Source organism: Pipra filicauda, unplaced genomic scaffold, assembly GCF_003945595.2.
Source record: "Pipra filicauda isolate LSUMZ 115617 unplaced genomic scaffold, ASM394559v2 scaffold133_size2016399_pilon, whole genome shotgun sequence".
Taxonomy (NCBI): domain Eukaryota; kingdom Metazoa; phylum Chordata; class Aves; order Passeriformes; family Pipridae; genus Pipra; species Pipra filicauda.
The window spans coordinates 1764823-1792481 of record NW_024103807.1 but is presented as its reverse complement, the minus strand read 5'-3'; the positions used below and the strand labels follow the sequence as shown (position 1 = coordinate 1792481).

The 27659-nt window shown below is 39.5% G+C and overlaps 1 protein-coding gene across 2 annotated transcripts in view; it reads right to left on the bottom strand.

The window, feature by feature from the left end:
* The window catches only part of AMBRA1 (autophagy and beclin 1 regulator 1), a 129984-nt gene that overhangs the window by 81054 nt on the left and 21271 nt on the right, over positions 1-27659 (bottom strand). For both annotated transcript variants that reach the window (XM_027719533.2, XM_027719534.2), the window contains exons 8-9: positions 16736-16822; positions 10810-10992 (exon numbers count right to left, since the gene is read on the bottom strand). In XM_027719533.2, the coding sequence (XP_027575334.1) occupies positions 10810-10992; positions 16736-16822 (270 nt within the window). The remainder of the gene's footprint in view (positions 1-10809; positions 10993-16735; positions 16823-27659) is intronic.

Genomic DNA, 27659 nt, shown 5'->3' with positions numbered 1-27659 from the left:
CCTCCCCCCAATTAAAAAAAAAAAATTTAAAAGGGAAAAAATATAGACTAGGCTTTTCTTCAGTTTTCACCATAACAGCAGATAGCCTTTACTGATTCAAAAGAAAGTCATCTATTTTTAACATCCCCTAAAAAAAATAAATTAAAAACCATACCCCAATGGCCATTGCCCTATAACTCAAACTGCAGAGAATAAGAAACAGTGGCTATCCTTCAAGAATGCTAGAATTCCTATGTACTGTAAATGGAAGTGTAAGATACACTTCCCTGAGGTAAAGAATAATATTACTAAACATTACTCTGAATTACTAATTTACAGAGCCATTTATACCTAAATTCCCATGCTCAACAACTACATGCAAGAGTGTCTAGCCTAGTGTTGAAAAACTAGAACAGCAGATATTACCCCGATGCCAGGTGAAGATAATTTCTGCACCCTTTAAAAAGGAAAATAAAAAAACCTCTACAGATCAGTGAAGATGGGTGGCACTTGTGTTATTTCTGTACCACACACAGCCTGCTGACAGAGGGAGGAGAGCAGATGTTAGCACACTGCAGTGCCAGCGTGAAGCACTCCAGCAAGAAAGGAGAAGTCCTCTAATGCTCTACTTTCTATTTAGCGTCAACTACCTATAGAGTCATTAGCTAATGATTCTCAGTGGATAGTTTAATTAACATTACCTGCAAAAGTGGAAGACAAATCCCTCAGTGCATGTGTGTGTCTACATAAAAAAGGCCTCTTCTGTAAAGCAACTCAATAACCTTGCAAAAGTAAATTAAATAAAAATGCGCCACAGTAAGGTGACAAGGGAAACTTAATACTCTAATTATTAACAGACTACTTTGTCTCAGCTGAAAATCTGCAAGAACCAACAAATGGTCAAAACAACTTCAAGGATCTGGCTCAAAATTCAGGTTATTCATCATTTGTTCAGATACCATTGTGGGACAAATCAAAACAGCGATGTGGAGAATAACAGTTGGTAGGAGAGAAACAGTATTAACACTAAAATACAACAGAGCACAGAAAGAAAGCTATTACCAAACATTCAGGAGATTTATGGATATTTAATAGGGCATAAGAAAGATGAAAGTTTATCCTAGACTGGGTAAGACAGCCAAATCCTCTAGGATTGTCTTGTTTGCTTGTTGAAAGAAAAGTTGACCAATGTAAATTTAATGGAGCAGCAATGTCAGCTCTGAAAACAGAGCTGGAAATACAAAATTTTGTGTCCTACAGTTTGGAGAAAAAGACATTTTTTCATCTGGTAACTTGGCTACTGTATTAATAACAGTGGATACAGAAGACAGCAAAGACAAAAAGAAAGCCATGTTCTGCTTTTCTATCTTGGCAAGAATTCATCTTAATATTTAGTGATTGTTGTATAAGGAAGTGAAATTAAACACGCAGCATGGGATTTCTAATGCAATCTGTTGGTCTAACTGTTTCCATTGTAGTCAATATTAAAACTCCCACTGACTACACTGCCAAAAGAATTAGGTCAACAATGACCATTTTGAAAAGCCATTTAATCAGAGCCAGCACCAGTAAGCCATGCAAGTTCAGAAGAATCAAATTATATCAGACCAAGCCAATTGTTCCATATTTTCAGCATTTTATCATGTTTCATGCAATCCAATTTAAAATACTAAATCAATTTCTATTGCAGAGGTTAGGGACTCAGATACAATAGAAATGCTAAATAATTGGTCAAGTGGCATCTACTAATATTCTTAAAGGTTGACGCTGGATTCAGTTACACCATGTTCATGTAGCAGAAAAAAACCCGATGTCTGAAGTACCGAGAAAATGCTAAGTATCTGTATTTATTTGCTATAAAGTTTTTTAAATTGCAGGAGGTTACTTCAGAGGACAGAGGGCAGGAGTAGGCCAAAGATCCCATCAGGAACTCAGAGGAGGTTACCAGAAAACGCAAATTCATTTGGCTCTAGAAGTAGGTCAAGTCTGACAGCAGATCCTCTAAAGAGGGTACCTGGAAGATGTCATATGAAACTGGCCATACTAAAGCAGAAACAGATCCTGAAATCTTGCAATTAACTTCACAAGATTCACTGCTGATTTGGATGAAAACAGATGATATATACCCTTAAAAGGAAGTACTTACAAGAGTTGCATAAAACTATAAGATGAAGTGTGTGCTATCTTTTACAAAGGGTATACAAAAAGGTGGTGAAGGGAACGTTACATTTGCTGGTGGTTCTAAGAACGCATCAATTGTTTTCCAGCACCACCCTGATGGGTAAGGGAACATACAGTGTTGGGAACACTATAACAGGAAGTTAGCTACTAGCTTTACCACTGAGAAGAGCAGCAAATACCAGATGTTAACATTTGGGGTTTTTTCTCTGTCTGATCCTGCAAGATCCTGAGCATCTAGTAAAAATTAATTTAGGAAAAAATGAGGGTATTTCAAGGAAATAAGCCTCAAAATAGCAACGCAAACACAAAATAAATAAAACCCTGACATTCTGAATATTTCAGTGAGATACAGGTATCTTAGATGACAAAAAGAAAAGCCATGCTGCAAGTAATTGTAACTCTGCACAGAGACATAGTAGCTGAAATAACATCCCCTGGATCAGGAAGACTAGTCTCTTATTCAAAAATAAAGCTTCCATCCATTATATGTTACTTTACTCAAAGTCCTCAAGTCTTGGAGAAGTTGTAAACTCAACCCAGGAAAAGAGGACTACCCTACTTATGGCTCTGAGGACAAGGGTATCTCAGCTAAAAGCAGGAAGACAAAACATTCAAGACAACTGACTCATCTAAGCAGAGATTTATTTTCAAAAGTAGATACAAATAAACAAGTCAGGAGCACTGGTCCTATCAAAAAGGATACAAATATTGACATCCACAGACATTAAAATTACTATTATATTATTCTTTTAAATTATATTTAAAAGAATATACATAATGTGGTAAAAATAAAAGTTATAAATGTAAATGTATATACCCATCTTTGAAGGATATGATCATTACTGAAGGAGAAGTACTTAAGGCAGAACTGAAGGGGACAACAAGAAGCAAGAAAATTTAAGCTAAAAGAAGCAACTGCTACATGAAAAGCCTTTCCTGGCATTAAATTTGTGGAGCAAAGTCACAAGCACTGAAAACAAAAAAAAACTGAAGAATAAAAGTATTAGAGAAATTGCAAAGAGCAATTCTGGCCAGCTGGAGAGACAGCAACTAGAAAAATAGCTTTTTAACACAGTAATTGATAAAGAAGTTAGACAAGTCACCCAAGACATGGTGCCTTTCTGTGTCCTTCTGAAGACTGAAATGCCAGTCTTTCAGGAGGAGCTGTTTCAAAGGAACACCAGGGAAAACATATATCTATTTATCTGCTAAAATGTCCTACAAAACAGCAGACTGCTGAGTTACTAATGTCTCTGCTGACCAGAGGGAAACAACCCCCCCCCTCCTTCATTACCTCTCAGAGGGCTGTTCAGGGGAAAATATATTTACAAGATTAAAAATGACACTTCAGAAGATCAAGTGTTTCAGAGAAGCATCACATATGAGAGGATGTATCACCTGGTCAAGAGAAACAGCAGCACTTGCCCATTAAATGCCAAGGATTAACTGCTTCAGAGAAAGACTGATTTGGAACTAGAATGAAGCACTCTTTTCTAGGTGCAAGATCCAGGTGTCTCTATTTTAACCATCTCACTTTTGTGAGATGTTAACTTCAAATGTAAACATCAGGATACCATGGAGAAAAATTAAAAAACCCAGCCTAATTGCTTTTAGAACCCCTGTGGTTTGGATACCAAACTGATGATAATGTTTTAGAATAGGACTGATATACTTCATAGCTACAGTGAATCATTAGAAAACAGAAACATAGCAGCCAGACAAAGGTGGAGAATCTCGACTCCCCAGCCTAGACCTGGTACATGAGCATTAAGGAAAGCACTGTGTGCAGTGTTTTATAAAAAAACAGGGCATCCAACATGACCCCTTCTTTGAGACCCCTTAATTAGCCATTTTCAAACATTCATGCAAACATGATCATGACTAGGGAAAACATCATCTTGGCTAATTCTAATCACCTGAAAACTTCACAACTGGTGCTCATTGAACACAGTTCAAAGCACAAACGTACAATCAGCTGCCCCATCAGGCTTCAATACCGGAATAAAGTGCCAAAAGTAAGCACCAACTTTTTCTTTTCTATTTCCTTTTTAAAAAAATATATTGCACTGTTGTGCTACTGCTCTTCCAAGGGAAACAGAAATGAAAACTTAACTTTACAAGCAATGCTAATCTGTTAGACCTACAGGCTTCAAGAACGCCAACCACTACCTGCTCTGTATGGCCAGCAACAGCCCAATAACAGCTTGCTTCCTAATCCTTCCGATTAACACCAGACCTCACCTACTAGGTGACCTAGTTTGACTTCCAAGTTGCACAGACACAAAATAAAAGCAAAAGGAAAACAATGAACACAGTTTCTAAGTAGCAAAAAACCCTCAGATGTACCATCTTGACATGAAAACTGTTTCTACAGGCCCAGGCAATCAACAGTATGGAATATGACATGAGCTTCTCTGGCAACTGCCATCTTTCAAAAGGTGCTCACTCTTTCACCACCTTGGTATGAAGATATTTGTCTTGCTGGAATGTGACTTAATGGTAAATCAACATTATGCTGGAAAGGTTAGCAATACCCTGCAGTAATGCTGCAAGGAAACACTCATTGCCTGTTCACTGCATCCAGGCAGTGTTATTAGAAAGTAAGACAAAGATATGGGCAATATAAAAGACTGTCACAAAAGATAAATATGGAAAATGAAGCTGCAGGCTACTGTGAGTAGATCACAAGCTAAGGTAAGACTCTAACTAATCCCTGAAAAATGAAGTTCAAAGAGTAGATTCAATATCATTCCCATTCATCCAGGACTTGTAGCTTTCCTAGCCTGAAACTGTGTTTAAGATGATGAACATAATTAAAATAAATTGCTGTGTATCTGGAATCAATGTCCCAATGCTAACTGCTCCAGAAACCTCTAACATAGAAGGAAAAAAAAAACCACAAAAATAACCAAAAGAGAAAGTGACCACAAAAATCTGTAACAGTCATGTCTGCCTTGAAAGCCAGTTTTGAGAAGGTCCATCTTCATCAAAAACAATGATGCAGAGCCATATGAGCCAAGAAACAGAGGTAGAGGAAAAAACATCAAAAAAAGCTAAAGGAGCTCTGGAAAGAAAGCAACAAATAGCAATCCTGCTTTTAATATCTTTATCTGAACTCAAATAGCAAATTGCTAACAAGAACTTTATTTGTAGCTGCTCCAGTAAGACAGACAGATAATAAACTGTCCCATCTAGGACTTCCAGAAAGAAACTGCTGCATTTTCTGCAGTATACTGATGAGTCATGGATCCTAAAAATCCATTTCCATCAGTATTTAAGTGACACGAAGAGACCATAAAGATTCTCACATCTCCTACATGTCCTTTGTTAACTTCAAATGTAAACATCAGGATAGCATGGAGAAAAATTAAAAAACCCAGCCTAATTGCTTTTAGAAACCCTGTGGTTTGGATACCAAAAGGCTACCATTGATCAAGTCATCTCTCTTATCTACCCTATCAGAGCTTAACACTTGGCATCCCATTCATCCTGAGGCATCAGCTTAACCTACAGTCCCCTTACAGAGTAAATCTCTTTCTTTACCTCTGGGATTCCTCTCTCCACAATGACAGAGCTTGTCTCACTGTTCTGGACCTGTAGATCAAAAGCTCCATACCTAAAGACTCACAAAAAAACTTTAGCCATTCCAATCTCTCCTTTCTCCTGCCAAGAAAACCTGGCTCCTACTTGAAGGAGTTTCTTTTGCAGAAACTGAAGTACATGAGTGCACAGTGGACAGCTGTGAAGGAGGGCAGTAAAGACCACGACTGGCGGTATAAAGAGTCCAAGTTCTACCCGTGTGCTCTTAGTAGTTGGTGTGCTAAGGGAAATCAGCAGGTGCACTATGAATTGATTGCATTTCTGGGGATTAGTGCTCCCATTGTACTGTGTCTCTAGTAAACAACGATATAGTCAGACTGAAAAGGTAGAGACTGGATTTAAACACAAGTATAGACTTCCTGCACAAGGGTAAGGAAGAAATTACTGAAATAATTGTCAATCTCCAACCTCTTCCTCCCCTCTCTCAAAGTTTCCAAAAATCTTTCTGTCTCAGCCATTAAGCAAACAACGTGCTTATTCTCACCATGACACACAACTCCCTCCTCGAAACTCACTTTTACCACTCCACTTGAGGAGAACAGAATCCAAACCCAAATCTATTACCCGAGCACACACTACTGAGTAGCAACACTGCCACAGCCATTGTCTCCTCTCTCAGTGCATAATGTTAGTTCAGACACAATTGCATCCAGCCAGTTCCTAATTAATATTGTCAGATATCAATGTACCAGTCAAAGTTCTTAAAGAAGCTAACAACAAAATGTACTTTAAATGAAGACTTTCCAAAAGGAAGGATGACTGCCTGAATATGCCACATGAATGTCCAATCACACATGCACTTTTCTCCTTAATACATAAAAAAGTTAAACCAGAATGCCAGCCTGAAGTGGAGCACTGTGACACAGAAGAGACTCCCAAACTGAACACTATCATACTATTCTTCAAAATTAATGAAAAACCCGCACAAGAAACTGGAAACGAGACTCACAGCTTTAATGCAGTGGCAGTCACCTGTCAAGTTGTGATCTTAAAATCTTTCAAGACAAGGCTATTGGAGGAACTTAGATTTGGCAGGACTTGCCATGATAATGTTAATAAAGCAACCAAAAATGGCAGAAGGTAGGTATGGTGGATACTCATGAATCTTACGCACTTATGAGGAGACCCTTGCAAGATGCTTATCTGAGAAACCACAAGTCCTGGTCCAGAACATGCCTTACACAAAAAGATTTTAAGGTGACAAATAAAGCCAAATGACACCACCCTGAATCTTGTAAGCTTTCCCTAAATGATTAATCACCTCTGAAAAGCAAGAGCCTGCTTCCACAAAACCAGAATGTCCATTATGGTCTCAGGAAAACAGTGCCTACAGTTGTCATATTCTCTATCCGGATGCTCAGTGGTGTCTTGAAAGAAATTAGAAAGATAAAGCACCAAAACAATACTTCGAGTCTGTGTGGTAAAGCCCTTCTTGTTTTCAAGACACAATAAAGACCTTCCTAGCCTGTGACAATATGCACAACTGAATGGATCCACTCCAGCACAGATCCTGCTGGGAAGAAAGAAAAAAGGAAAGAATAAAATGGGGAAAAGCTGCAGACATTAAGAGTGTAATCTCCAAGTTCTTTCACATCTATATTCTACCAGGCACCCCACTCTCAAAAGCAGACAGAGGAGTCAGCCACAGTCACACCTTTAGCCTTCGTTTGAAAGCCTTTAAAGAACTGTAGTGAAAGATTAGAGTCAGGCTTTCAGACAGTGAGCTGCTGCACTGCCCCATGTATCTGCTTTTCAGTCTGACAGATGAAAAAAACCTGTATTTCTGTATTTGCTCCCTCACTTACTGCAGACAAAAAGGGACATAGATGGCCAAAATTCATCTACAGAAACACCTTCACATTCTTGTTATGGTGACAAATTTAGAATTACAAATGAAAAAAAATTAGATTGCACTATCCAAGGAGCCCTGGAAGCATCACCAACAGTCTTCAGCATCAAAAAGCTGTTCTAGACTAAGGAAGTGCCTAGAAGAGATCCAGTCAAAATCATTGAAAAAGTCAAAAGAAAATAATTTAGCTCTAAAAATCTAAATTTACTATGTGATTTAAACATAAGACACTCAAATAAGAACTTGAAAGGACTTGTCTACAAAGAATCTGTTTTTACCAGTTGTGCTGGAAGACTAAAAGGATGTCATTCTCCATTCAGAGATTATTATTCCAGAATTCAGAAACCCTTTTAATTTTATCTTAGGATTCTGCTAAAGCTAACCTTAAAACCCTAATATTTCAATCTGTATATATATTACAAACTATATTAAATGCTTTCATGCAGACAGGACTAAGTTTACAGTTGACAGTTGCATTCAATAAGCAGTAAGATAACAACAGTGACAGCTTAAACACAGGCAGCATGTGTGGAGAAAGAACATCATATTAAACTAAAAAACACAGGTATAGTGTGTCTCCTCCCTCCTCTCCTTTTCACAAAAGCTGATGTAAAAGAACAATATTATTAATACCTGTAAAAACCATTACTTCACATCCTTATACCAACACTACTGCTGTCACAAATTAAATATATTTATGAATGAATTCACCCTTAGACTGAGACAAAGGAGAGGCCTTAATTTAAATTTAGAGGCCATATACACACAAACAGTGTATAGGCCAAGTTTTTCATGCCCCTTACTAGGTCATTCGCCAAACAAAATTGAAAAGATACAAAATGAATCTTTCAGGAGAAAAAGACCCTCAGAATCCCACAAAAGATGAGAGCAGAGGAACACTCGTCTCCCAGGCACTCTGCACAAGCACAGGGCTCGCTCCTTGCCCAGAGCTCTATGAATAGTAAAACCAACTGGTGTTTAATGTCCCTTACATCTTTCTCCTAATCTCTGGGAAAAGAAAGGACTTTTACCAAATACATTAAACAGAAAAAGATAAAGCACCAAAGCAATTTGCTTTGGCTTTTATGTAAAAAAAAAAATAAATCACTAGATTCCAGGAGAAAAGCATGAGCTGCAGACAGCTACAGTAGCAACTCCCTGTCCTATATCAGATCTGGAAAAGCAGAGAAGTCAGAGCATCTAAACCAGGGCAAGAAATACACACATGAAGAAATACACGACTGCACAGGCAAGCAAGTACAGAAGGAGGGATACAGGAGCCAAAAGGAGAAGCAAGATCTCTGTGTAAGAGATTTAATTGTGAAATCTCAGCAGAAGAAATCAAATGAGTCACAAGACAAGTTCCTACTCTAAGGACCCCCGCACAGCAGCTCTCTCTAATCAGCCAGGAGAAATAATGAAGCAGAGAAGGAAAAAGACAGCAGGTCTTGAATGCACAGACCAGAATTCAACATGAAATATTCAACTACCAAATTCAGCCACTGCACATTAAAGAATAAACACTTCTTTTTGCTCAGTATGAAATACAACCTTAGCACAGCTGATTGGATTGCTTCCCTGACTGGGTGCTCTTACTGTGTGAACATTATCTGCAGGGGAGCACACTTCTCTGCAGGCATTTGCCTGGCTCTGCGAATGAAGAACCTACCATCTTTTATTTTTCCAGCAGAACAAGCCACCACAGATGGATGAAATGGAATAATGGAAATAGGAAGGTCTGTGCTTGCAACACACCCACCTCACAAAACAGGCCCAGCAGCCACCACATTTCTGCTCTTCCAGACCGAAAAGCTGCCTGAGAAAAGCTACTAGGCACTGACTCTTTTGCATTATCTCCCCTCATTTACATTTTACCCAAACAAGGCCACAATGACAGGGAAAAACATTCACTCAACCTATACTTCAGAATATTTAATTGCTGAAGCATGAAGTGACAGTTTCCCAGAACAACTTTCTAAGGAAAAAAAGTCTACCACCACTTAGAAAGGGATTGATATCTTGCTTTGGGAATAGCTTGTGTTACTAACGTCCTTCATAAAGGGATTTCACCCTGACAGAAAGGACATGGAGCTTTAACAACATGCCATCTCAAGTATGTGCCACTGCAGCAAGTGACCATGCAAGTTAAGATGGGCAGGTAAGTTGACAGCATCCTTTGCTGGCAACTGCAATATAACAGTCTGGATTTTTGTGGAGTTTGCAGCTCCCACCAAACACACCTCCCTGCTACACTACCATCATAGACTACTGCTACAACCATGCTCAGAATTACCCTGTGTTTTAATTGCAATATGCACAAAGAGGGGAAAAAAGATCAGTGAAATACTTAAAAGTATCCAGGGAAAATACCATATTTAAAAGGAAAAGGAAATCACTGAAGATAGCCTAGAAAGGTCATATTCTCTTTTCTGCATTGGATTCAAAATAGATTTTAATCTAAAGTCCTCACTTTGACACAAGAGGCCTTTTTATCTCCTTATAGGAAACTAAGCCTTAACACAGATTCACTATTACCAAATCTTAAAAAAAAAACCCAAACCCACAAACCACCAAAATAAACAAACAAAAACAACCAACCCCCTCAAGGCCCCCAAAACCAACCAACCAACCAGCAAAAAAAAAAAGAAAAACCAAACACACACACAAAAAAAAGAAAAAAGAAAAAAAACTAAAAAAAAAACCAAAAACAGCAAAACACAAAACAAAAACAAACAAACAAAAAACCCAACCCAATCACAGGAACTTCAGCTAATTTGACAAAGTCAAAAAGATAGATCAAGTAAAAGCAATGGGACATGTCTGACTGTCTTCTACAGCCTTAGACCAAAGAACTAAGTCCTGCAAAGCCTCTTAGTGGTTCCTGTTCTGTCTCAAGATTTGACAGCTCTAGGAGACTCCTGGTTCCCCATCTGTTCCATGGGAGAAAAAGATTCTCCTTTTCTTTATTTACCCAGTCTTCTCAATCTGGTTGAGATAGCCTGATGTGTTGAAGGTAGCCTACAGCATCCTTAATTTTCATAATAGATACTACAAGACCTATTTGTAGCAATCACTACTCTAATTATTGATTGACTTAACCTGCCTAAGGCATCTTTGATTGGCAAACAGGAGGAAATCAGAAAGTATTCCTGTGCTGACCACAGAGTCAAGCAGGAGGGCAAGGCAGCATGCACACTTACTCAAAATCTTCGAATTCCAGATCATTTCCCTCCACAGATGGGCTTGAGTTCTCTGAAGTGGAAGCAGAGGAGGAGGAAGAACGGAGACGGTTTTGCTGATATCGCATAGAGCGTTGTCGAATACTGTCCCTCCGGGAAAGATACTGGATCATCCTCTGAGCATAATATGCAGCAGGAGACAATCTGAGCAAGAGAAAGATATGCAGATACTCATTACACAAGTACAGAATGACAGCCAGTCCTAATTTTCCTTTTGAACTCCCAAGTGCCAGGTCAATAACAGCATATCACAAAATTGACTGCATTTTATCCGTGAGTAAGACATAGTAAATAAAGAAAGCAAGTAGAAGTAATTTTCCCCTTATACACTACACTCCTATGTGATTCCCTTGTTGTGCAAACAGAAGCACTACTTAGTACCTATAGACAAAAAGCTCATCCACAGCACAGGGATATTTGCTTTCAGTAGTCCTTGGAGCTCATCGATTCATTTATTACCAGTTCACTCAACTAAGTCCAGCAAGCATTACTTATAAGAACCAAGCCCAGCCACAATGTGAACTCTGCTTACAATGCCAAACAGCAGCAGTGTTCACATAAACATTGTAGGAAGATGGTGTTGTTCTGATGGTACCTATGGAGTACCATGGAGTATCAAGCAGGAGAAAAAAAGGTTTCACAGCTTTTGTTTAACTACTTGGTAATCTAAACGGCAGGGATAGCAGCAATTTCATCAGATCCACTAGATATATGTTAAGTGGAGCTTCAGAAGCCTCACATCCCACCTGAAAGGAAAACTTTCCTCTGCAAGTAACTCTTAATTCTCTTTCACGCATAACCTAGCCTTTGTTTGCATCAGCTATCATACACCAGTACTACTCTCTTGATACTAGACTGGTGAAAACACACTCTCTTTTCCTACCCTGTCTATATCCACAGCTCCTTACATACGCTTTCTGTGACAGTTACTCAGTGTTAATATCCAGACACCTCAGATACTTAATTTATCATTTTATTAGCCTTATTTGGATTAGACTCGAATTCTAATTTGAGGAGAGAAGGGGAGATGACAACAGTGCCCCCGTCCTGGAAGTTAGGTATAAGATGTCTATTCCTTTACCTTCTAGCTCCCTTCTCCTCTCTTCCCATTTCATATATGTGTTTCATTTTGTTCTTTTTTATTCAAGTTACCAGCCTGGTACTTCTCAAGAGTCATGAAAATACATTCTCATTTCCTGCAAAGGCACCACAGCCAAGAGACTGATAATGGAGAGAGCAGCCCTAATTTTAAATCTATAAATAAAAGTCTGAACAGCTTTAAACAAAAAATAAAACAAAATACCTCAAATGAACAGTGAATTCTAGGGGATAATCATATACATATACACACTCATTCGCAATCTCAAAGAGAGGTGGCCTGTCTGCCCATCTTCAGAACAGTTTCAAACTAAATTCATTTTACAGTGGACCTCACCTTCAGCCACGAAGACTTTCAAAGATACATTTAACTTTATAATGACTAATATCACACAGTTTCACTGTGCTACAATATAACCAGTGACAAAAATGCAACTCCGTAATCATCTCTGATAATATGATTGATAGAAGACTTTTTATTTTTTCTTCCTTCCAAAGCTGTGCTGATTCTGTGGAAACATACTGGAAATAAGATTTTGCTTATATATGGATACATTTCACATCCACAATAGCAGGGGCAGCAAATAATCACACCAGGTCTGATAAAGTGCTCTGCTATTATCCCTAAAATCATATTTCAATGGAAAACTACGTTTAATAGCATTTCTGGAGACTGCTCTCTAAAGCAGCACGAAAAAAGCGCACTAATACCTCAAAGGGCAGACTGTATTAACGTTGCTTTTGCTGCAGACACCCATCAAGAACATTCAATCTCTAATTCCACCATACATTCTGGGCAAGTAAGCAAAAGAGAAGGTGGCAAGAAGGAAGGAATTAGAAGTCACGTAGACACAAAGAGAGAGCAACTTCCCCAAGGTAAGGTCCCTGCACCTTACCAGACTGCTATGTTGGTAAAGCAGCAAGTTCAGCAAACAGACTACAGGTACAGGGGCTATAAACACCTAAGTCAATAAGCAGCAAAAGGGTAAGGGGAATCACGTACTCAGTTTGATTTTAATTCCTCCTGAATCTTTTATGCTCTGTTTAATGAGTTAAATCTCTTCATGCTTACATGAAGTAGAAGGCATTGATGTACAAACAGAGCACTTCTCTCTACTCCCCATAAGACTTAAATAGGCCAAGTATAAAAAAGCAAGACATTACAGAAGCACACTCATAAATGAGGAGCTGTTCTCTTCTTTGGCCTTTTCCATAAGCCAAAGCCTCTGTGCACACCTAAAAATAAGTCTACAGCATAATATGTGCACATAGAGAAAGAAAAGCAACAAGCAAACAAGGGAACACTGGAAAACATCAACACTGATCTCAGCAGTCCAGCAGAGTAACCGCTGAAACTTTCCTTTTTGCTAATATCACACCAAGGGAGAGTTTTACAGAAGGATACGAAGAATGAGTTTTGCAGACATTTAATCTTATAAAATTATGCAGGACACCAGAAGAAAAAACATTATGATGCTTGTTAGAAGAACATGAAAGGGTAGGCAATAAACACTGGACACAAGGGATGACGTGACACCAGATTCAGCTTCCTGACAGCACATGGTATGCACGCTGGATAGACTGTGGAAAGGATTTCCAAACACAACATAAGAAGTTTAAGTCTCATACACAAAGACAAAGGTGTGAGGGATAAAATACTTTCTAGCAACTTAGATTTTTTTTCTAGAGATGTGATGCTTTATACATGCAGTCTGTGAGCACCTTACTGAGTATTTCTATTAAAAAAAATAATATAGGTGTTCTTTGATGACAGCTTTATTTAATTCCTCTGCAGGTTGTTTTTTGAGGTCAGTACATATGGAAACTGTGCAGAATGACAGAACAGCCAAGCTGACGTTAAAAAAGTTCAGCAAGGCCACTGAGAAATACTGCTGCAGTCTACATCAGAATATTCATTCTAAATCTGAGGGAACTTCAAAAAAATGTTCTCCCCCCTCACTGCTGACCTAGGTTATTCAAATATAGCACCACCACAGACAGTAGATGCAGAAACAAAACTAACACACACACACTCAAAAATAAATTTTTCAGACCGCATAGTTTTAAAAAAAAAGACTCTATTGGAGACAGCTTGGTCTTGAGGATATATATATATTTTTAATATATATTTAAAACACACGTACACACATGGACATATATAGATGTTTACTTATAGATACAGATGTATGTTTATTTCACCTTTGTTTCACTTTTCCCCTTTGCTATTTACATCTCAAAGACATAACTTTACATTTCAAACTTATGATCACAGAATCAACTAAGTTGGAAAAGACCTTTGAGATCATCAAGTCCAACCTAAGACCCAACACCACCTTGCCAACTAGACCATGGCACTAAGTGCCACATCCAGTCTTTTCTTAAACACCTCCAGGGATGGTGACTCCATCACCTCCCTGGGCAGCCCATTCCAACGTCCAGTCACTCTCTCTGTAAAGAACTTCTTCCTAACGTCCAACTTAAATCTCCTCTGGTGCAGCTTAAGACTGTGTCCTCTTGTCCTGTCACTGCTTACCTGAGAAAAGAGACCGATCCCCACCTGGCTACAACCTCCTTTCAGGTATTTGGAGAGAGTGATGAGGTCTCCCCTGAGCTTCCTCTTTCTCCAGGCTAAACAACCCCAGCACTCTCAGCTGCTCCTCACAGGACTTGTGCTATAAAAAACCCCTCAAAATGCAGTAACATTCCTTTTAATCACTTCCCGAATTTCTAACAAGTTAAAGGGACAGTTAAAAATATCCTGCTAGCCTAGCACACCAGCAAGGTTTATGGAGAAAGACTCAAATCCTACCCCACTCAAACTTCCAGCTCGTACTGATTATGCATCTATGAATTTCATCCTCCGAAAAGGACAGTGATATTTACTGGAACAAATCAACTCTCTTCTAAGAGGTTGCAACACTGGACTTTTCTTCCAAAGCATCTTATAAAATCACTATAGCTTCTACCACAGCCTAAACACCACTTGAACTGTCACATGAAGAGCATTGTATTGGTTAGAAGATGGTTTCAAGTAGAAAAATATTTTTGACAATTCTCCTTATGCTAGGAAATGTCTCAGGCATTGATTCCTTTTCATATGCTTTCTTGAGCTTCATCAAAGCAGACATCTGACAGGAGGGAAAAAAATTCAGTAACTTACGCAGGTTGTCCTTTCTTTTTTAAAAGGCAGCTCCCAGGGAGCCAGAATCAATTCTTAAAATCTCTGCTCTATCAAGCTGCCTGCTTTGGACTACACATTTCAGAAAAGGAATGGTACACTTCCAGAAATTAGCAGCTCCTGGCATTCATAAATTGACCTGAATGTAGTAATATCTTTTAATTAACATTTGTAAAATACTATTTGCATCTTTCTAAAATCAAAATCAAACTTTCCAAACCAATCCCTTTACCTGTCATTTAATCAACTGCCATTTAGAAGCTTTTACATTTACCAGCGTGGTTCAGACATGCAGTTGCCAAGACCTTCAGCAGTCATTTAAGTTGGTTTCCCAATGACTTTACATGTCCACCTTACTTCCATTAATGTTTTGTTTACATCATTCCTGAGCCTTTGAATTATCTTTACAAACCAACTTTCTTCACAATAAATAGGGAAAAAAAAGCCTAATGTAAGATTTCACCTCTACAAGGCTTTATCTACAGAGATAGTTAGCAAGGAGTTATTTACCAGCTCAACTTTATCATCTGGCCAGTTTACAACACAGACTTTTATTTCAGAACTTGTACTTAGAGCACAATCGGTATAAAACTGTTGTTAATGATGAAAAAAATAACGAGATTAAAAACTACCACTAAAAACCACAAAACAACAAACCTCCTTCAAAAACTTAAGATTTCATTTTCATGCAGTGGTATTCCTGTACTCTCCTTTATGATAAATTCTAGTAGCCTTCATGCAGCTATGCCAGAGGTTCCCCAAAAGCCTAAATCAGATATATTTTACACTTACTGAATTTTCCTCATTCATAGCTTAGTTAAACCCATCTAAAGAAAGCTTATTTGTCACGATTTATTCTTTGAAAGCTTCCAAAGCTGCTTGCTGTTCACGATTCTATCATTTCTTCTGACACAGTCTGTGGGGCACATAATCCCATCTGTTGCTTTCTTAATACACTAAGTAGAAACTGCAAAGATCACTCCTTTCCATTTTTGATAACTCTGCCACGTTTGCTTTTTCTAGTCCTCTGAAACACTCCCACTTCTTTTGAAGATTAAGCAGCACTACAGGTGTTTCTATGTCTAATGTCAATGATTCATGACTCTTCAGAAATAACTGTCAGTATTTTGTTCTCAGTGAAGTGTACATAACCTCCTGGTTATGCTCTCTCATATGGATACATTTATGGAGACAGTTCATTCTTCCAAGCATGCTGTCTGCTCACACCAGCTCCCAACTGCCTTTCCTGAATTCCCTCTTTCTCCTGAATAGACTATTTGTTTTTTCTTCGTTTTTCTTCAAAAGAGATTCTGAATACATTGATATATCTCATTTACTGTTGGGCCTGCTTGTCACCTAGTGTTCTCCATTCCAAATGATTTCAGGAATCCTTATGTGCTTACTTCAATAGTAATTTCTTCCTCTTTTCCTCATTCTCCCCCAGACTTAACAGCATCTTCTCACTTATTTTGCACTCTGTCCCCATGGCAAGCCATTAAAGAGGAGATGAGCCCAATATGAGAACCATTCTCAGAGGATTCAGTGAGTTATACCGAAGTTATGCTTTTGTCTATAAAACTTAAATGCATTTAGACTGCATTTAACTTTTACCTGGCTGGATCTGGGTAGATCGGATGTTCCCGGGATCCTGCTCCATCATAGCGAGATAATGAAATGAGGGAAGACTCCAGCAACCTCCTAGAAAGGAAAAACAAACTATAAAGTCAAAGACCATTCAGGAACATCCCTCCTATTTATGCCCTACCTTCTGAAACCTCTTAAGACTATGTCTATGATTAGTGCAGAGCATTCCACAACATACTGAACCACTCACTGATGGCACAAGTGTTTTCACCACATAGCTATTCAAAGTGTAATTTCTCACTGCACAGAAGAAAGAACACCTTCTGTAAGGAAGAAGAGTGGTCCCAAATCTGCTTCCAAGTTCCAAGAGAGAGATGCAGATGTCACTTCTCCTTTAGAGACAAGCCATTCGAATTTGTCAGGTCCATAAAGATTACCACTGCATTGGCCATCTGTAAAATTCTTACCTACATAAAGGTGGCTACACATGGAATGTGCCATGGAGTATGGAACAAAGAACACACCTTGGCATCTGGACTTTAAGGGCACCACTGGTGTTTATTCACAGTAAGATATTCAATCTTAGCCTTAAGGCTCTGAAAGAGAGGTTTTCAGCTACAAAAAAATGTTCTATTCCTCTGTATTTTTATCAGCCACAGGGAGAGATACCAAATATTCACTCAAGAAGTAAATGTATGCAAATGCAGCAAGAGAGCCTGAATATGTGAGAAGTGAGTCTGAGTCATGAAGGCAGCAGAATCAAAAGTATATAGCAGGAACATGTCGTCCACCCTGGTTTCTACATGCACCTCTATCTAGCTTCTGTCATAAAGCAGAGAACAGCATTGTTTCAAGACTGACTCATGGCCTGTTGCAGCCATTAGATTAACACAAGAGAGATGATTTGGGACAGGTAGAGAAAGTGAAAAAAACCAACTGCCAAAGTTTATAAGACTGCTGAGTTCCCTTTCAAGTCTTTCTGCCTCAGAACTGCTAAATTTTGTTTTCCAATCTGTAACTTAATGAAAACTGTTGAGGTTTGAAAGAAAGAGGTCCAACACCACATCTGTTCTATTCACACACACACACAACTGTCAAGAAAGATTTTAATCTCTCAGTCTTAGTCCCACACTCCTAATGCATAGTTAGCATTTGCAGTGCAGGACAGTAAGCATCAACACAGGAAGCAGGAAGAAGTACAGATAAAATCCACACCCAACTTCCCATTTCTAGCCATATAAAGGCAGTAGAATTGAAATGAGACATATTTTTTTCCAGCAGCAGCCCACCCATCAGGATCTCAAGACAAATTTTCACTGCCTTCCAGCAGTTAAAACTGAAGTAAATTTTTTTCTTTTTACATTACAGATCTGGAATGCAAAAAACAGCAAGAGATCATTCCAGTTTTCCAGTTGGAAAGGAGTGTGTCAGCTTAAGAAACTCAGGACTTGCTACAAAGCACTGAGACTCTACAGAAGGCAAGAAATTCTGTCCTCTCTGGCACAATGTTGCTTGGCAACCATTTGTCTTATTCAAGAAGAGTTATTAAATCTCTTAACTTTGAGATGAATTAATTCCCCAGGTTCCCAAGTCAAAGGCTCTAACCTTGAACACTGACAGATATTGAGAATCCCTTGGCTCCCGAGAAAGTTGTTTTACTTCAGTCCTGTCTTACCAAGCCCTCTCTTCTGCTCCAAATATATGTCAATATGCACATAAGCAGCTAATCCAGAACAAACACTGCAACAGCTTCAAGTATACCTGAAGTCCTGAAACTTATGAGGTATACCTATCACTTGCATCATATATAAACTACTTTAATTCCTTCTGGGGGAAAGGTAGGCAGATTGAAATTAGCAGAAGGGATATTCTACCTACTCAGTCAGCTGGCCCTTTCCAAACCACTGGCTCAGAGTTCAGAGATTAGGTTGCCGCCATTGCAACACCAACACGTTTTTTGAAATCTGCTCTTCAAAGCTGCTTGTGCAGAGTGGTCCAAAGCCAGCAGTTTGCAAGCAACCTGGATGTGCCAAGGCTGCCACCCTACTGGAACATCCTGCCTGATCACTGGACTTAGTCATGGAGAAAGAGCTCCCACAGCATGCAGATTCTGGGAAAGCCACAACCCTAGAAACAGCAGCTGCCTCCTGACATGAGCAACCTACACACAATGCAACAGACTTATTTGATGCCATTTCCCTTCAATGCCTAGGGTGTTCTGATAACATGCACACACAAATAATAATCAGACTCATCCCTGTCAAAAGTCTTGGTGCCTATACACTAAACAGCCCATCCGCTTTTCCAGCCTTTCAGCATCTGTCCACTAAGTGATGCAGTAAAATCAGTGCCACAAGGGGAGATGATCAGTACATGCTGTACAGCCCAGAAGACCCTGTTAGAAAGAAGTCTCCTGGTATTCTTTAGCCATATTTGTCTTCTCATCTTTGGAAAGGCTGGCAGCTGCCTAAGAAGATCACTGACTTTGAGGGATCACCTTCAGAAAGCAGCACCAGAAGCTGTGCTGAAGGAAATCAAAATCTATACCAACCAGAGGACACCACAACAGTGCGGAAGCAGAAACGGGACAGACATCATTACAACTTGCTGTACAGTCTGAGTTGAATTGTGTCAGCTAAGATGGCCTTTCCAGCAGACAGTTCCGAGCCCGCCAAGACCAAACTCAGCTCCTGCACTACCTCACACTGAGGCATACAAGCCACATACTAGGGCCACATTCAGATCAGGTGGACAAAGATAATTCAGTTAATAGTAACTGCTAGAAGCTATAGCTGATTTTATGGTTAACTGTCCTATAACTGTGCCCTCTCAGATCACAGAGCAACAAACCAGGGGATATAAATACACACAGTAGGAAAAACTCAAAACAAGGCAACATGCAATCTCATGAGATCCAGATGGACCATCTCCATACTTAATGCTCCAGTAAATAACAGTATCTGTACTGAAGCAGCGTACTAAGCACAATTAAATCTATTATTTAACTAACTCATTCTAGACTGAGCCCTTGTGACCTAAAGTTACAGATCCAAATGCATTTGGTACTGACAAATGGGTTCAATAATAGATACACTGCTATAATCGTCAATAAAGTGTCCCATCTGTGACACTGGTAGAGTAACCTACTGTCTCCCAGGAAGGTGCAGATAAATATTTTTCAAGTAAGTCAGCTGCACTCTACCAAGTCTTAGGTGTCACACACAGCTTTCACCATCCAAAGTCCCAGAAGAGACACAGACTGTTTTCAGCAAGCCCAAAGTGTAAGGTAGCCCAATATCATACCACAGTAAATGCTAAGGTTTAGCATTTCTGTTAAGGAGCATAAACATAATCCATGTGTGAATAGAAGCAGCTTTGTTACAGAAAACTGCTAGCCACTGAACATCTAAGTTTCCACCAGAGAAGCGTGCAGAGAGAGGACAGAAATGCATATTGCTCGCATCTCTTTTTGAAACATTTCAGTAGACCATGTTGACTCCCAAATCTTTTGTGCAGCTTACAGCAACCTCCTCCTCTCTCACATCCTCCATTTTTGCTACCCAGATATATAACAGGTTAACACTAGGCTCTGTGGAAGCAATTGCTCCACTATCTCTGTCTAGACAATATGAAATTGTCACAAATGACATCTAAAGTACAATTAGCAGAGAAACTGCAATTTCCACTCTCCTCCCCCGCTCACCAGAAAAAAAAAAAGAAAAAAAATCACATATTATCATCCTCCAGGTTGTCAGTCAATGCTGCAATGATGACGATTAACTCTGCTCACCCTGAGAGATGCTTCTACCCCAGCTTGCTAAAATAGGAGGAGGGGGATTGTAGTTTTTTTGTTGGTTTATTTCTTTTATTAAAAACTACTATAAGATATAAATTGCCTCTGTTCAGCAGCACTGAGATCTCAGCAGACTCCTTTTCTGTCAGACATCAGTAGCTATGGAACTGCTGCTCTACACTTGTTCTGCTACCCCAGGTCTGTAACAATTGTTAGCAAAGGGGTAAAGAAAGCAAAGTCCAAATTAGAGGACACCTCTAGACAAGGGAGGAGAAAAGATAGTGCAAGCACACAAGACACCACAAGCAAAAAATAGAAATTTCTCAGGAATGAAGCAGATGAATGCCAGAAGTTGCAGCTGGAGGGAGAAAAAGTCATGAAAAATATCTCCTCAGAGCACACCAGCCATTGGACTATACCCACATTCTCCCCACAGGGGTGAGGAACACCACCAAAGCCTTTTGAGACAGAATGATTCATCTTGGCAGGATTAGAGAAGATACTCAACTGCAGCAAATTGAACTTTTCAGTAACAGTTTCTAAGGGTATGCAACCCCTACACCACATCTTAGATTTGCTGTCAGAGCACATGTAACTGAGTAGCACTACTCCAAGCCACACTGAGGGAAGGGTTTTCCTCCCCATCCAAAAGGAAGGCATCAACAAACACCATTGAGGTTTAGTTTCCTTAAAATCAAAAGGGTGTTCAGTCAGCTACCATCCTCCTAAGCTGCTGCACACCAACAACCAGAGCAAATCAGTAAAATGAAGCACTCTAAGGACAGCAATCACATCCACCCCTCCCAAGAGACCCAGCCTTCAGCTATGAACAGACCCTAAAACAGAGTAATTCCTAGTTATCCTTTGAAGCAAAAGTACATTGACAACTCTGGCGGCTTTCTGTGACTTTCCTTCCCTTGTTTTGAATCTTCCCTGAAAAGACTTTTATATTCCTTACTGCCCATTTGGAGGTGAAAATTATCACACTACTTCATCCCTTTTTCAACCCTCCAGTTTACAGCCAGCATTCAGTTCTCCTGAGCACTCGTCCCTGCGGATGTACTCCTGTGGTTCCTCATAAAAAGGTAAAAAACAGCAACAGTTTAAAACTAGATTCCCTTCAATCATCTTCCTCTTACAGTCAGGCAATGTATAACCTAAAGATAACTAGAAAGCTGAAGCATGAAAACAGCTGAATGTTCTCCAGATGCCCAATAACACCACTACTCTCCCTCAAATCCTAAACTCAATTATTAACTGTTAACAAGCCAAATTAATTCTTGGAGATAAATAATAGCCTCAATAGAACACTAGAAAACTATTTCAACCAAAAATCTCAAAAAACCCAATCCACTGGCTTGGGTATTTTTCCCTTCCCTTTTCTCAGAAGAATAGGAAAAAATTATCTCGGACATCTGTATTGTGTTGCCTACTTTCAAAGAGCAAATTGAAATCACGTAAGCAGAAATCATAATGCATTTTGTTCCATAGCTTCATTTTCCATACAAGTTTTGTAGTTCTTGTCAAACAGAAAAACACTATTGCTATTCACCAGTTTCATATTGAAGCTTAAAATAAAAAAAGCAATCAGTATGCAGTTCTAAAGATTGCCTGAAAAAATTACTTCTAAAATTAAGTTCTTAACATAATCTGCTCTGATACCTCTAAGCTAACATTTCTAGGCAGTTTTAGCTTTCACATGGTTATGGTTGGACATATTTAGCCTGGCATCAAGACTGGATTAGATAGGTCAGAAACAGTCAAACAAAAGGATCAAACCTTTCTTAAGATAGTTGTAACCATATACAAGAGATAAATAACCTGAAAATTTCACAACTCATTAAAACGTCAACATTCACTTTTACAGTTCTGAGTTAATTCTTCCATTCCCTTGTTCACATCTGTGCCAAAAACTCATCCTCAGTGAGGAACAACAGTTGATGGCTGCCTTTCTTATGGGTACTCAAACCCTGTTAGGCATCCTTTTCATCATCTTTTGTTTTTAAATTTATTCCACATAATGAGCAACCTTTACAAGAAAACTTCATTTCTTTAGGGAAAGCAAGGATGCAATATGTAATCACAGATACATTTCAAACACAGTCTAGACACATTCCAAACATGGCCTTTGTAGAGCACTTCAGCCTCTTTGTGGGAAAGAACTCTGAAGGACAACTAGGGACAGAGAAGACATTCTTCCCAGTTAGAGGTACAGAGTTGTCAGAGGAGCAGGTTTGATATAAGGCAGAAGTTATCACTGAAAACAATTTCCCCCCTTCACTGATTCTGGGCAAGAATCCTGTAGAAAACAAGCTGTAAGGATTTCTCAGTCAGAAAATAGACAGCACATAAGGTCTTCAGCCAAGATAGGAAGAAGTACAGAGAAAAAGAGTACAATTACATGAAACAAAGAACTGTAGGTAAGAGTTTGAACAGCAGAAACACGCACTGAGATTTGAGTTCTCCTAATCACAAGGTAGGGAGCAAAGTGTCAAGAAGAACATGTTTAACCCTTAAAAGTTTACTTGTTTCAATTTAATTAGAAAGTAATCCCACATGATGAATTGTGCTACTGCACCTCTGCTCTTTGACTAGGAACTTCAACTTCCATTTACCACCTGATGCCACAGGAGCTACACAGCAGCACCTTTAGAGCTTATCATAGGGAAGGTGGGTGGCTCTGAAGAAAGTGACAGATTCTTTCAAGAAGACCCAAGATTGCACTGTTAATCTATTACTTCACCTGCTGAAAAAGGCCACACATCAGAACAAAAGATTAATGAGCATTATGCAGAGGTCCTCATCATACAGCACCCAGGGAATGATTAATGCGTTATTTAAACAGGCAAGAGGAAGCACACATCCATGATAGACATTAAAAGGGTCAAGACCAGCTAGAGCAGCATCGATTAGTTTGGCAATAACTCCAACATGAAAAGAACAATGAAAGATCCCCTGCATTTTCATTTTCCAGGGGACAAAGCTTGAGAGGCAGGGAGGGAAGAACACATTTAAATCAGGTCAAGCTACTGCATTTGCTATTTTGCTCTACTGTGGCAGTTTCATACCAGTGCTCAGAACAGGGCAGGCACCTCAGCCCAGTTGAAGATAGACATCGCATTCCTTCACCTAGACCCTTAACAACATGCCATTAGACCAGAAATTCAGCTAGAGGGTATGGGTTTCTAGTTACTGATAACAGGCTTGAAAGCATGGTCAGAAGACAGCCAACACTCTGAACTCCCGCAGCCTGCAGACGAGCTTTATTCTTCTGAGGGCTCTTCTACCTACCTTCATCTGTATGTCTGCTTCAAATTCTCCTTGTTCTGGGAGTTCCCAACACCACAGAGTGTGTGGACAGCAGAAATCTCCGCTTACCCACACACGCAGATCTGCGTCAGCTTCTGGGATAATTACATAGGACTCATGTTTCTCTATAGGCAATTGAAGAGGAGGTGTCTTTCCTGAGGGGGTAGAAGCCACAGCGTTATCTCCGTAGGCTTCTAAGGCTATGAAAACAGAGGTCTCACCACAAACCAATCAATTCCTTTAAAACGCTGTTGTTCAGACTGGAGTAATGAAGAAAGTCAGATCAACAGATGACTGGCAGGGTAGTTCAGGCACTTAGTCCAGCCTTCCCACTTCAGGAAGATAGGATAAAGATTTGATACTAATTCATCTCAAGTAGAAAAATGAGTCAGTTTCCTGGCAGATAATGAACCCTGTTTATTTACAGCTTTCAGTTCCAGCAGGTGCTTTCTCAAGAAGAGCAAGGGAGGGGGTCAGTTACATCATCACGCAAACAGCCATTTGGCGCAATCAGTTAAATATGTATGTGGAAAATGTTTAAAATGCATGTTAGCTATTCAACAGACCAGAACAGCTTAATGGAGAAATCTAGAGTCATCACTATTTTGGTTACAGTTGTATTACTGAGACAGATCACAGGTTCCCCTCTCTCCTCTTGCTCCAAGATCAGAGAGTAGATGCATGCTGCCCTACTGCAAGTTCTCCAGTCCAGATTCTGTAATAAGGAGCAAAGAAATGGATGAGGGCACTTTGTCCCGGGGCACATCACGCTGTATGCATTTCTAAAGAGCACAAAAAAATGAGTGCACAAATGCGATACATGTATAGTGACTGCACATCTAAAGATTAAATTATGCTATGTATTAGCATAAAAAAGGCATACTATACTGCCAGCATCTCCAGCTCCTCCCCACACTGAAAAAAGCTACAGAGAACTTTTAGATCAGCAAGCAGGCCTGAAATAGAAGGTGTGAGGGCCTGCCCATAACTTATTTCTTGGCAAAAAATAAAACCAAATTGAAATTTAGAAATTGTTTTAATGTGACTTATCTGACAACAAACTCTAGAAATCACAACTAGATAGTTTAAGCATGTCACAGACCACCATTAATCATAAATTGACCATCATCCCCATGACATAATACTACAATTACTCAGAGCACCTAGGTCAAAAACAGAAACAGGAGCAATTGTAGATGTCAAGTGAGCTTATCTGGACATGCTGCCCACCCTGCAGCAGCTGGATCAGGTGGTTGCAGGGAAACTATGTGCAGACAGCAGAGAAGACAGACAGTCTAAGGATGGTTTTCAAGAGAGGGAAGCTATTCACACTTCTTCCCTGTCTGCAAGAAAGCTGAGAATGGATATCTTTTATGGTATCCTCAAATAGCTATCTGTTTGAAGTCAGCCGTCTTTAAATTTCTAAGCAATCTGTGTTTATTCAAGACCTTTGTTCTATGGCCACCTCATATAGGCCTTTCTCAAAACAAACAAATAAGCAAAAACCCAACAAAAAAACCACACCACACACATTAAAAAAAAAAAAACAAAATCAAAACCAACACACACTGCTCTAGATCTCATTACTCCTCAGCAGAAGTAAAAACATAAGCCAGTTTGGGAGCACGTACCTCTTCCATCCTCACCAAGAATCATCACTGGAATCCAGTTTCAATAATTTCCCTTGCTGCCACACTGCAGCAGGTGAAATCCAAGAACAGTCCCATAGACAGACTCTTGTAGGGAAACAGGTCCCTGAGACTGCAGAGAAACAAACTTTTATCTGCTTCTTTTATAGATTAATTCCTCATCACTAGGCCTGGACCACAAAAAAGAAAAAATGCAGGAGAAGGGCAGTGGTTCGAAAAGGGAAACACCATAAAAGGTATTTAAGAAGGCAGAGTTATTTCTATACCTGCTTAGTTTGCAATCAAGCTGCCATGAGAGTAACATGGGGAAAAGAGTCTCTTTTGATGTGCTACAATCATTGCTGTAAATTTACATTCATGCTAAGAAAGGAAAAGGTGGCTTAGGCCTCTCTGCAAGTTTGGCGAAGACTGTGTATACATGCTCAGCTTTCCAAAGCACTGGGGGAAACTCCACAGCAGGGAGTGAGACCTCTATTAGCCACTACAAGAGGGAAGTACAAGGCATTATTTTTTTCCCCCTCACCAATTCTCAGTGAATAAGTAAAAGGGCTCTAGCAACCTCACATGATTCTTAATTCAGGAAAACAGTAAAGTCAGGGGGAGGAATATTTGTGCAAGAAAACAGGCACTTCTTTCACTTGTTCTTCTACGTAACTAGCAGCATATTCAAGAGCTCAAACTTCTATGACGTCAGTAAAACAAATTTTTTCCTGCCCACACAGAGACAGTAGGCTCAGTCTAGAAAAAAAAAAAAAGTAAAAAAAAAATCACAACACTGGAAGCGTGGCAGTAATAACATCATAGCTTACATAGGCATTAACCGACCATTCAGATATCATGGCAGCCTCTCCTATAGTTCATGCTATGGTTAGTCTCCTGATAAAACTAATTTGCATTTTCCATTTTTAGAAAAGGCCAAACAAAGAATACTTGCCAAGGGTATCCACAGTCTGCACCTCTCACCCATAAATGCAGCTAATTATCATGTCTAAATGCTCGTGTCACCTTCAGACTATGACTTCACTTCATGTTCACAACTGACAAATTAGGTCTTTGTTCACTCCTATGTGTCCAGGCTATAATTTACAGAAATCATTCCCCTACCCCACAGTTTTGGCCATATCCCCTCAAGCACCTCTTCCCAAACCTCTTGCCTCTGCTTGCAAATCCGTTCATAACTTCTGTTTGCCCCACTGTTCCTTACTAGCTGCTAAGATATTACTTATCTCTATCACCACAATTTTCAAGAATCGTAACAAGCATCTTTGTAATTATTTCTTAACCAGCCTGAAAACAGCACAGCATAAACTTTTTCAAAGCTATCACATTACACATGGAGACTACAAGGTTTGTCAAAAAATCCTTCTTTCCACAGCACAGGTAAGGTCTACACACCATAATGTTAAACAAAACACTGAGCCCAAACTACAAATTCCAGGACACAATGTTAGCAAAGTTTCCACAGGTAATGGGCCTGAACCTAAGGAGTGAGGAAAACGACGTTGGGTAGGTCTATTTAGATTAGGCAGAGTCCACATTGCCACTGATGAGAGGCCTGAGCAGCCAGCACTGGATAGTGCTGCCTTTCTTCTCCACAGCTCAGGTATGCCCTTTTCCTGCTCAAGTCTCCCTTTCCCAGTGAACTCAACACCACTGCCACAATATATATTAAATACAACTTGAATAAGCAAGCCCCAACCGCTTTAAGCAATTAGGAAAAAAATAGTAGCAACACGGATTTTGTGAAATAAGGAAGAGAACAAAAGACAGAATACACTAGCTATGTGTTTTGTCTCTACCACAAACCACATTTTGTAGCTTCAGATAAGGTAATTCCCTCCCGCTTTACTTTCCTTTCCCCAAAAAGTAAAGTGAATACATTCCTCTTGTATTTTGATGGTAAATTTCAGCCACAGAACTGTCTCTTCCTAGGCAGTTCTGTACTGGAGGCAGGGGGCAAGGAAGTGTTCTGACTGTTTTGTTTTTAAAGCGAGGATATGAGTGACGTACACCCTTTCACTCACTGCCTTGCACAGCGAGAAAGCTACTAGAAGTCAATACATGCAGAGATCTGATCAGCTTGGTCATTTACATCAACAACCAGAGCTGTACATCAGAAGCTCAGGCTCCAGCACAAACTCAGGAACAAGCTGCAAAAGTGACTGTACTCTTCCTTTCATATACAGGACTCACCTCTCCT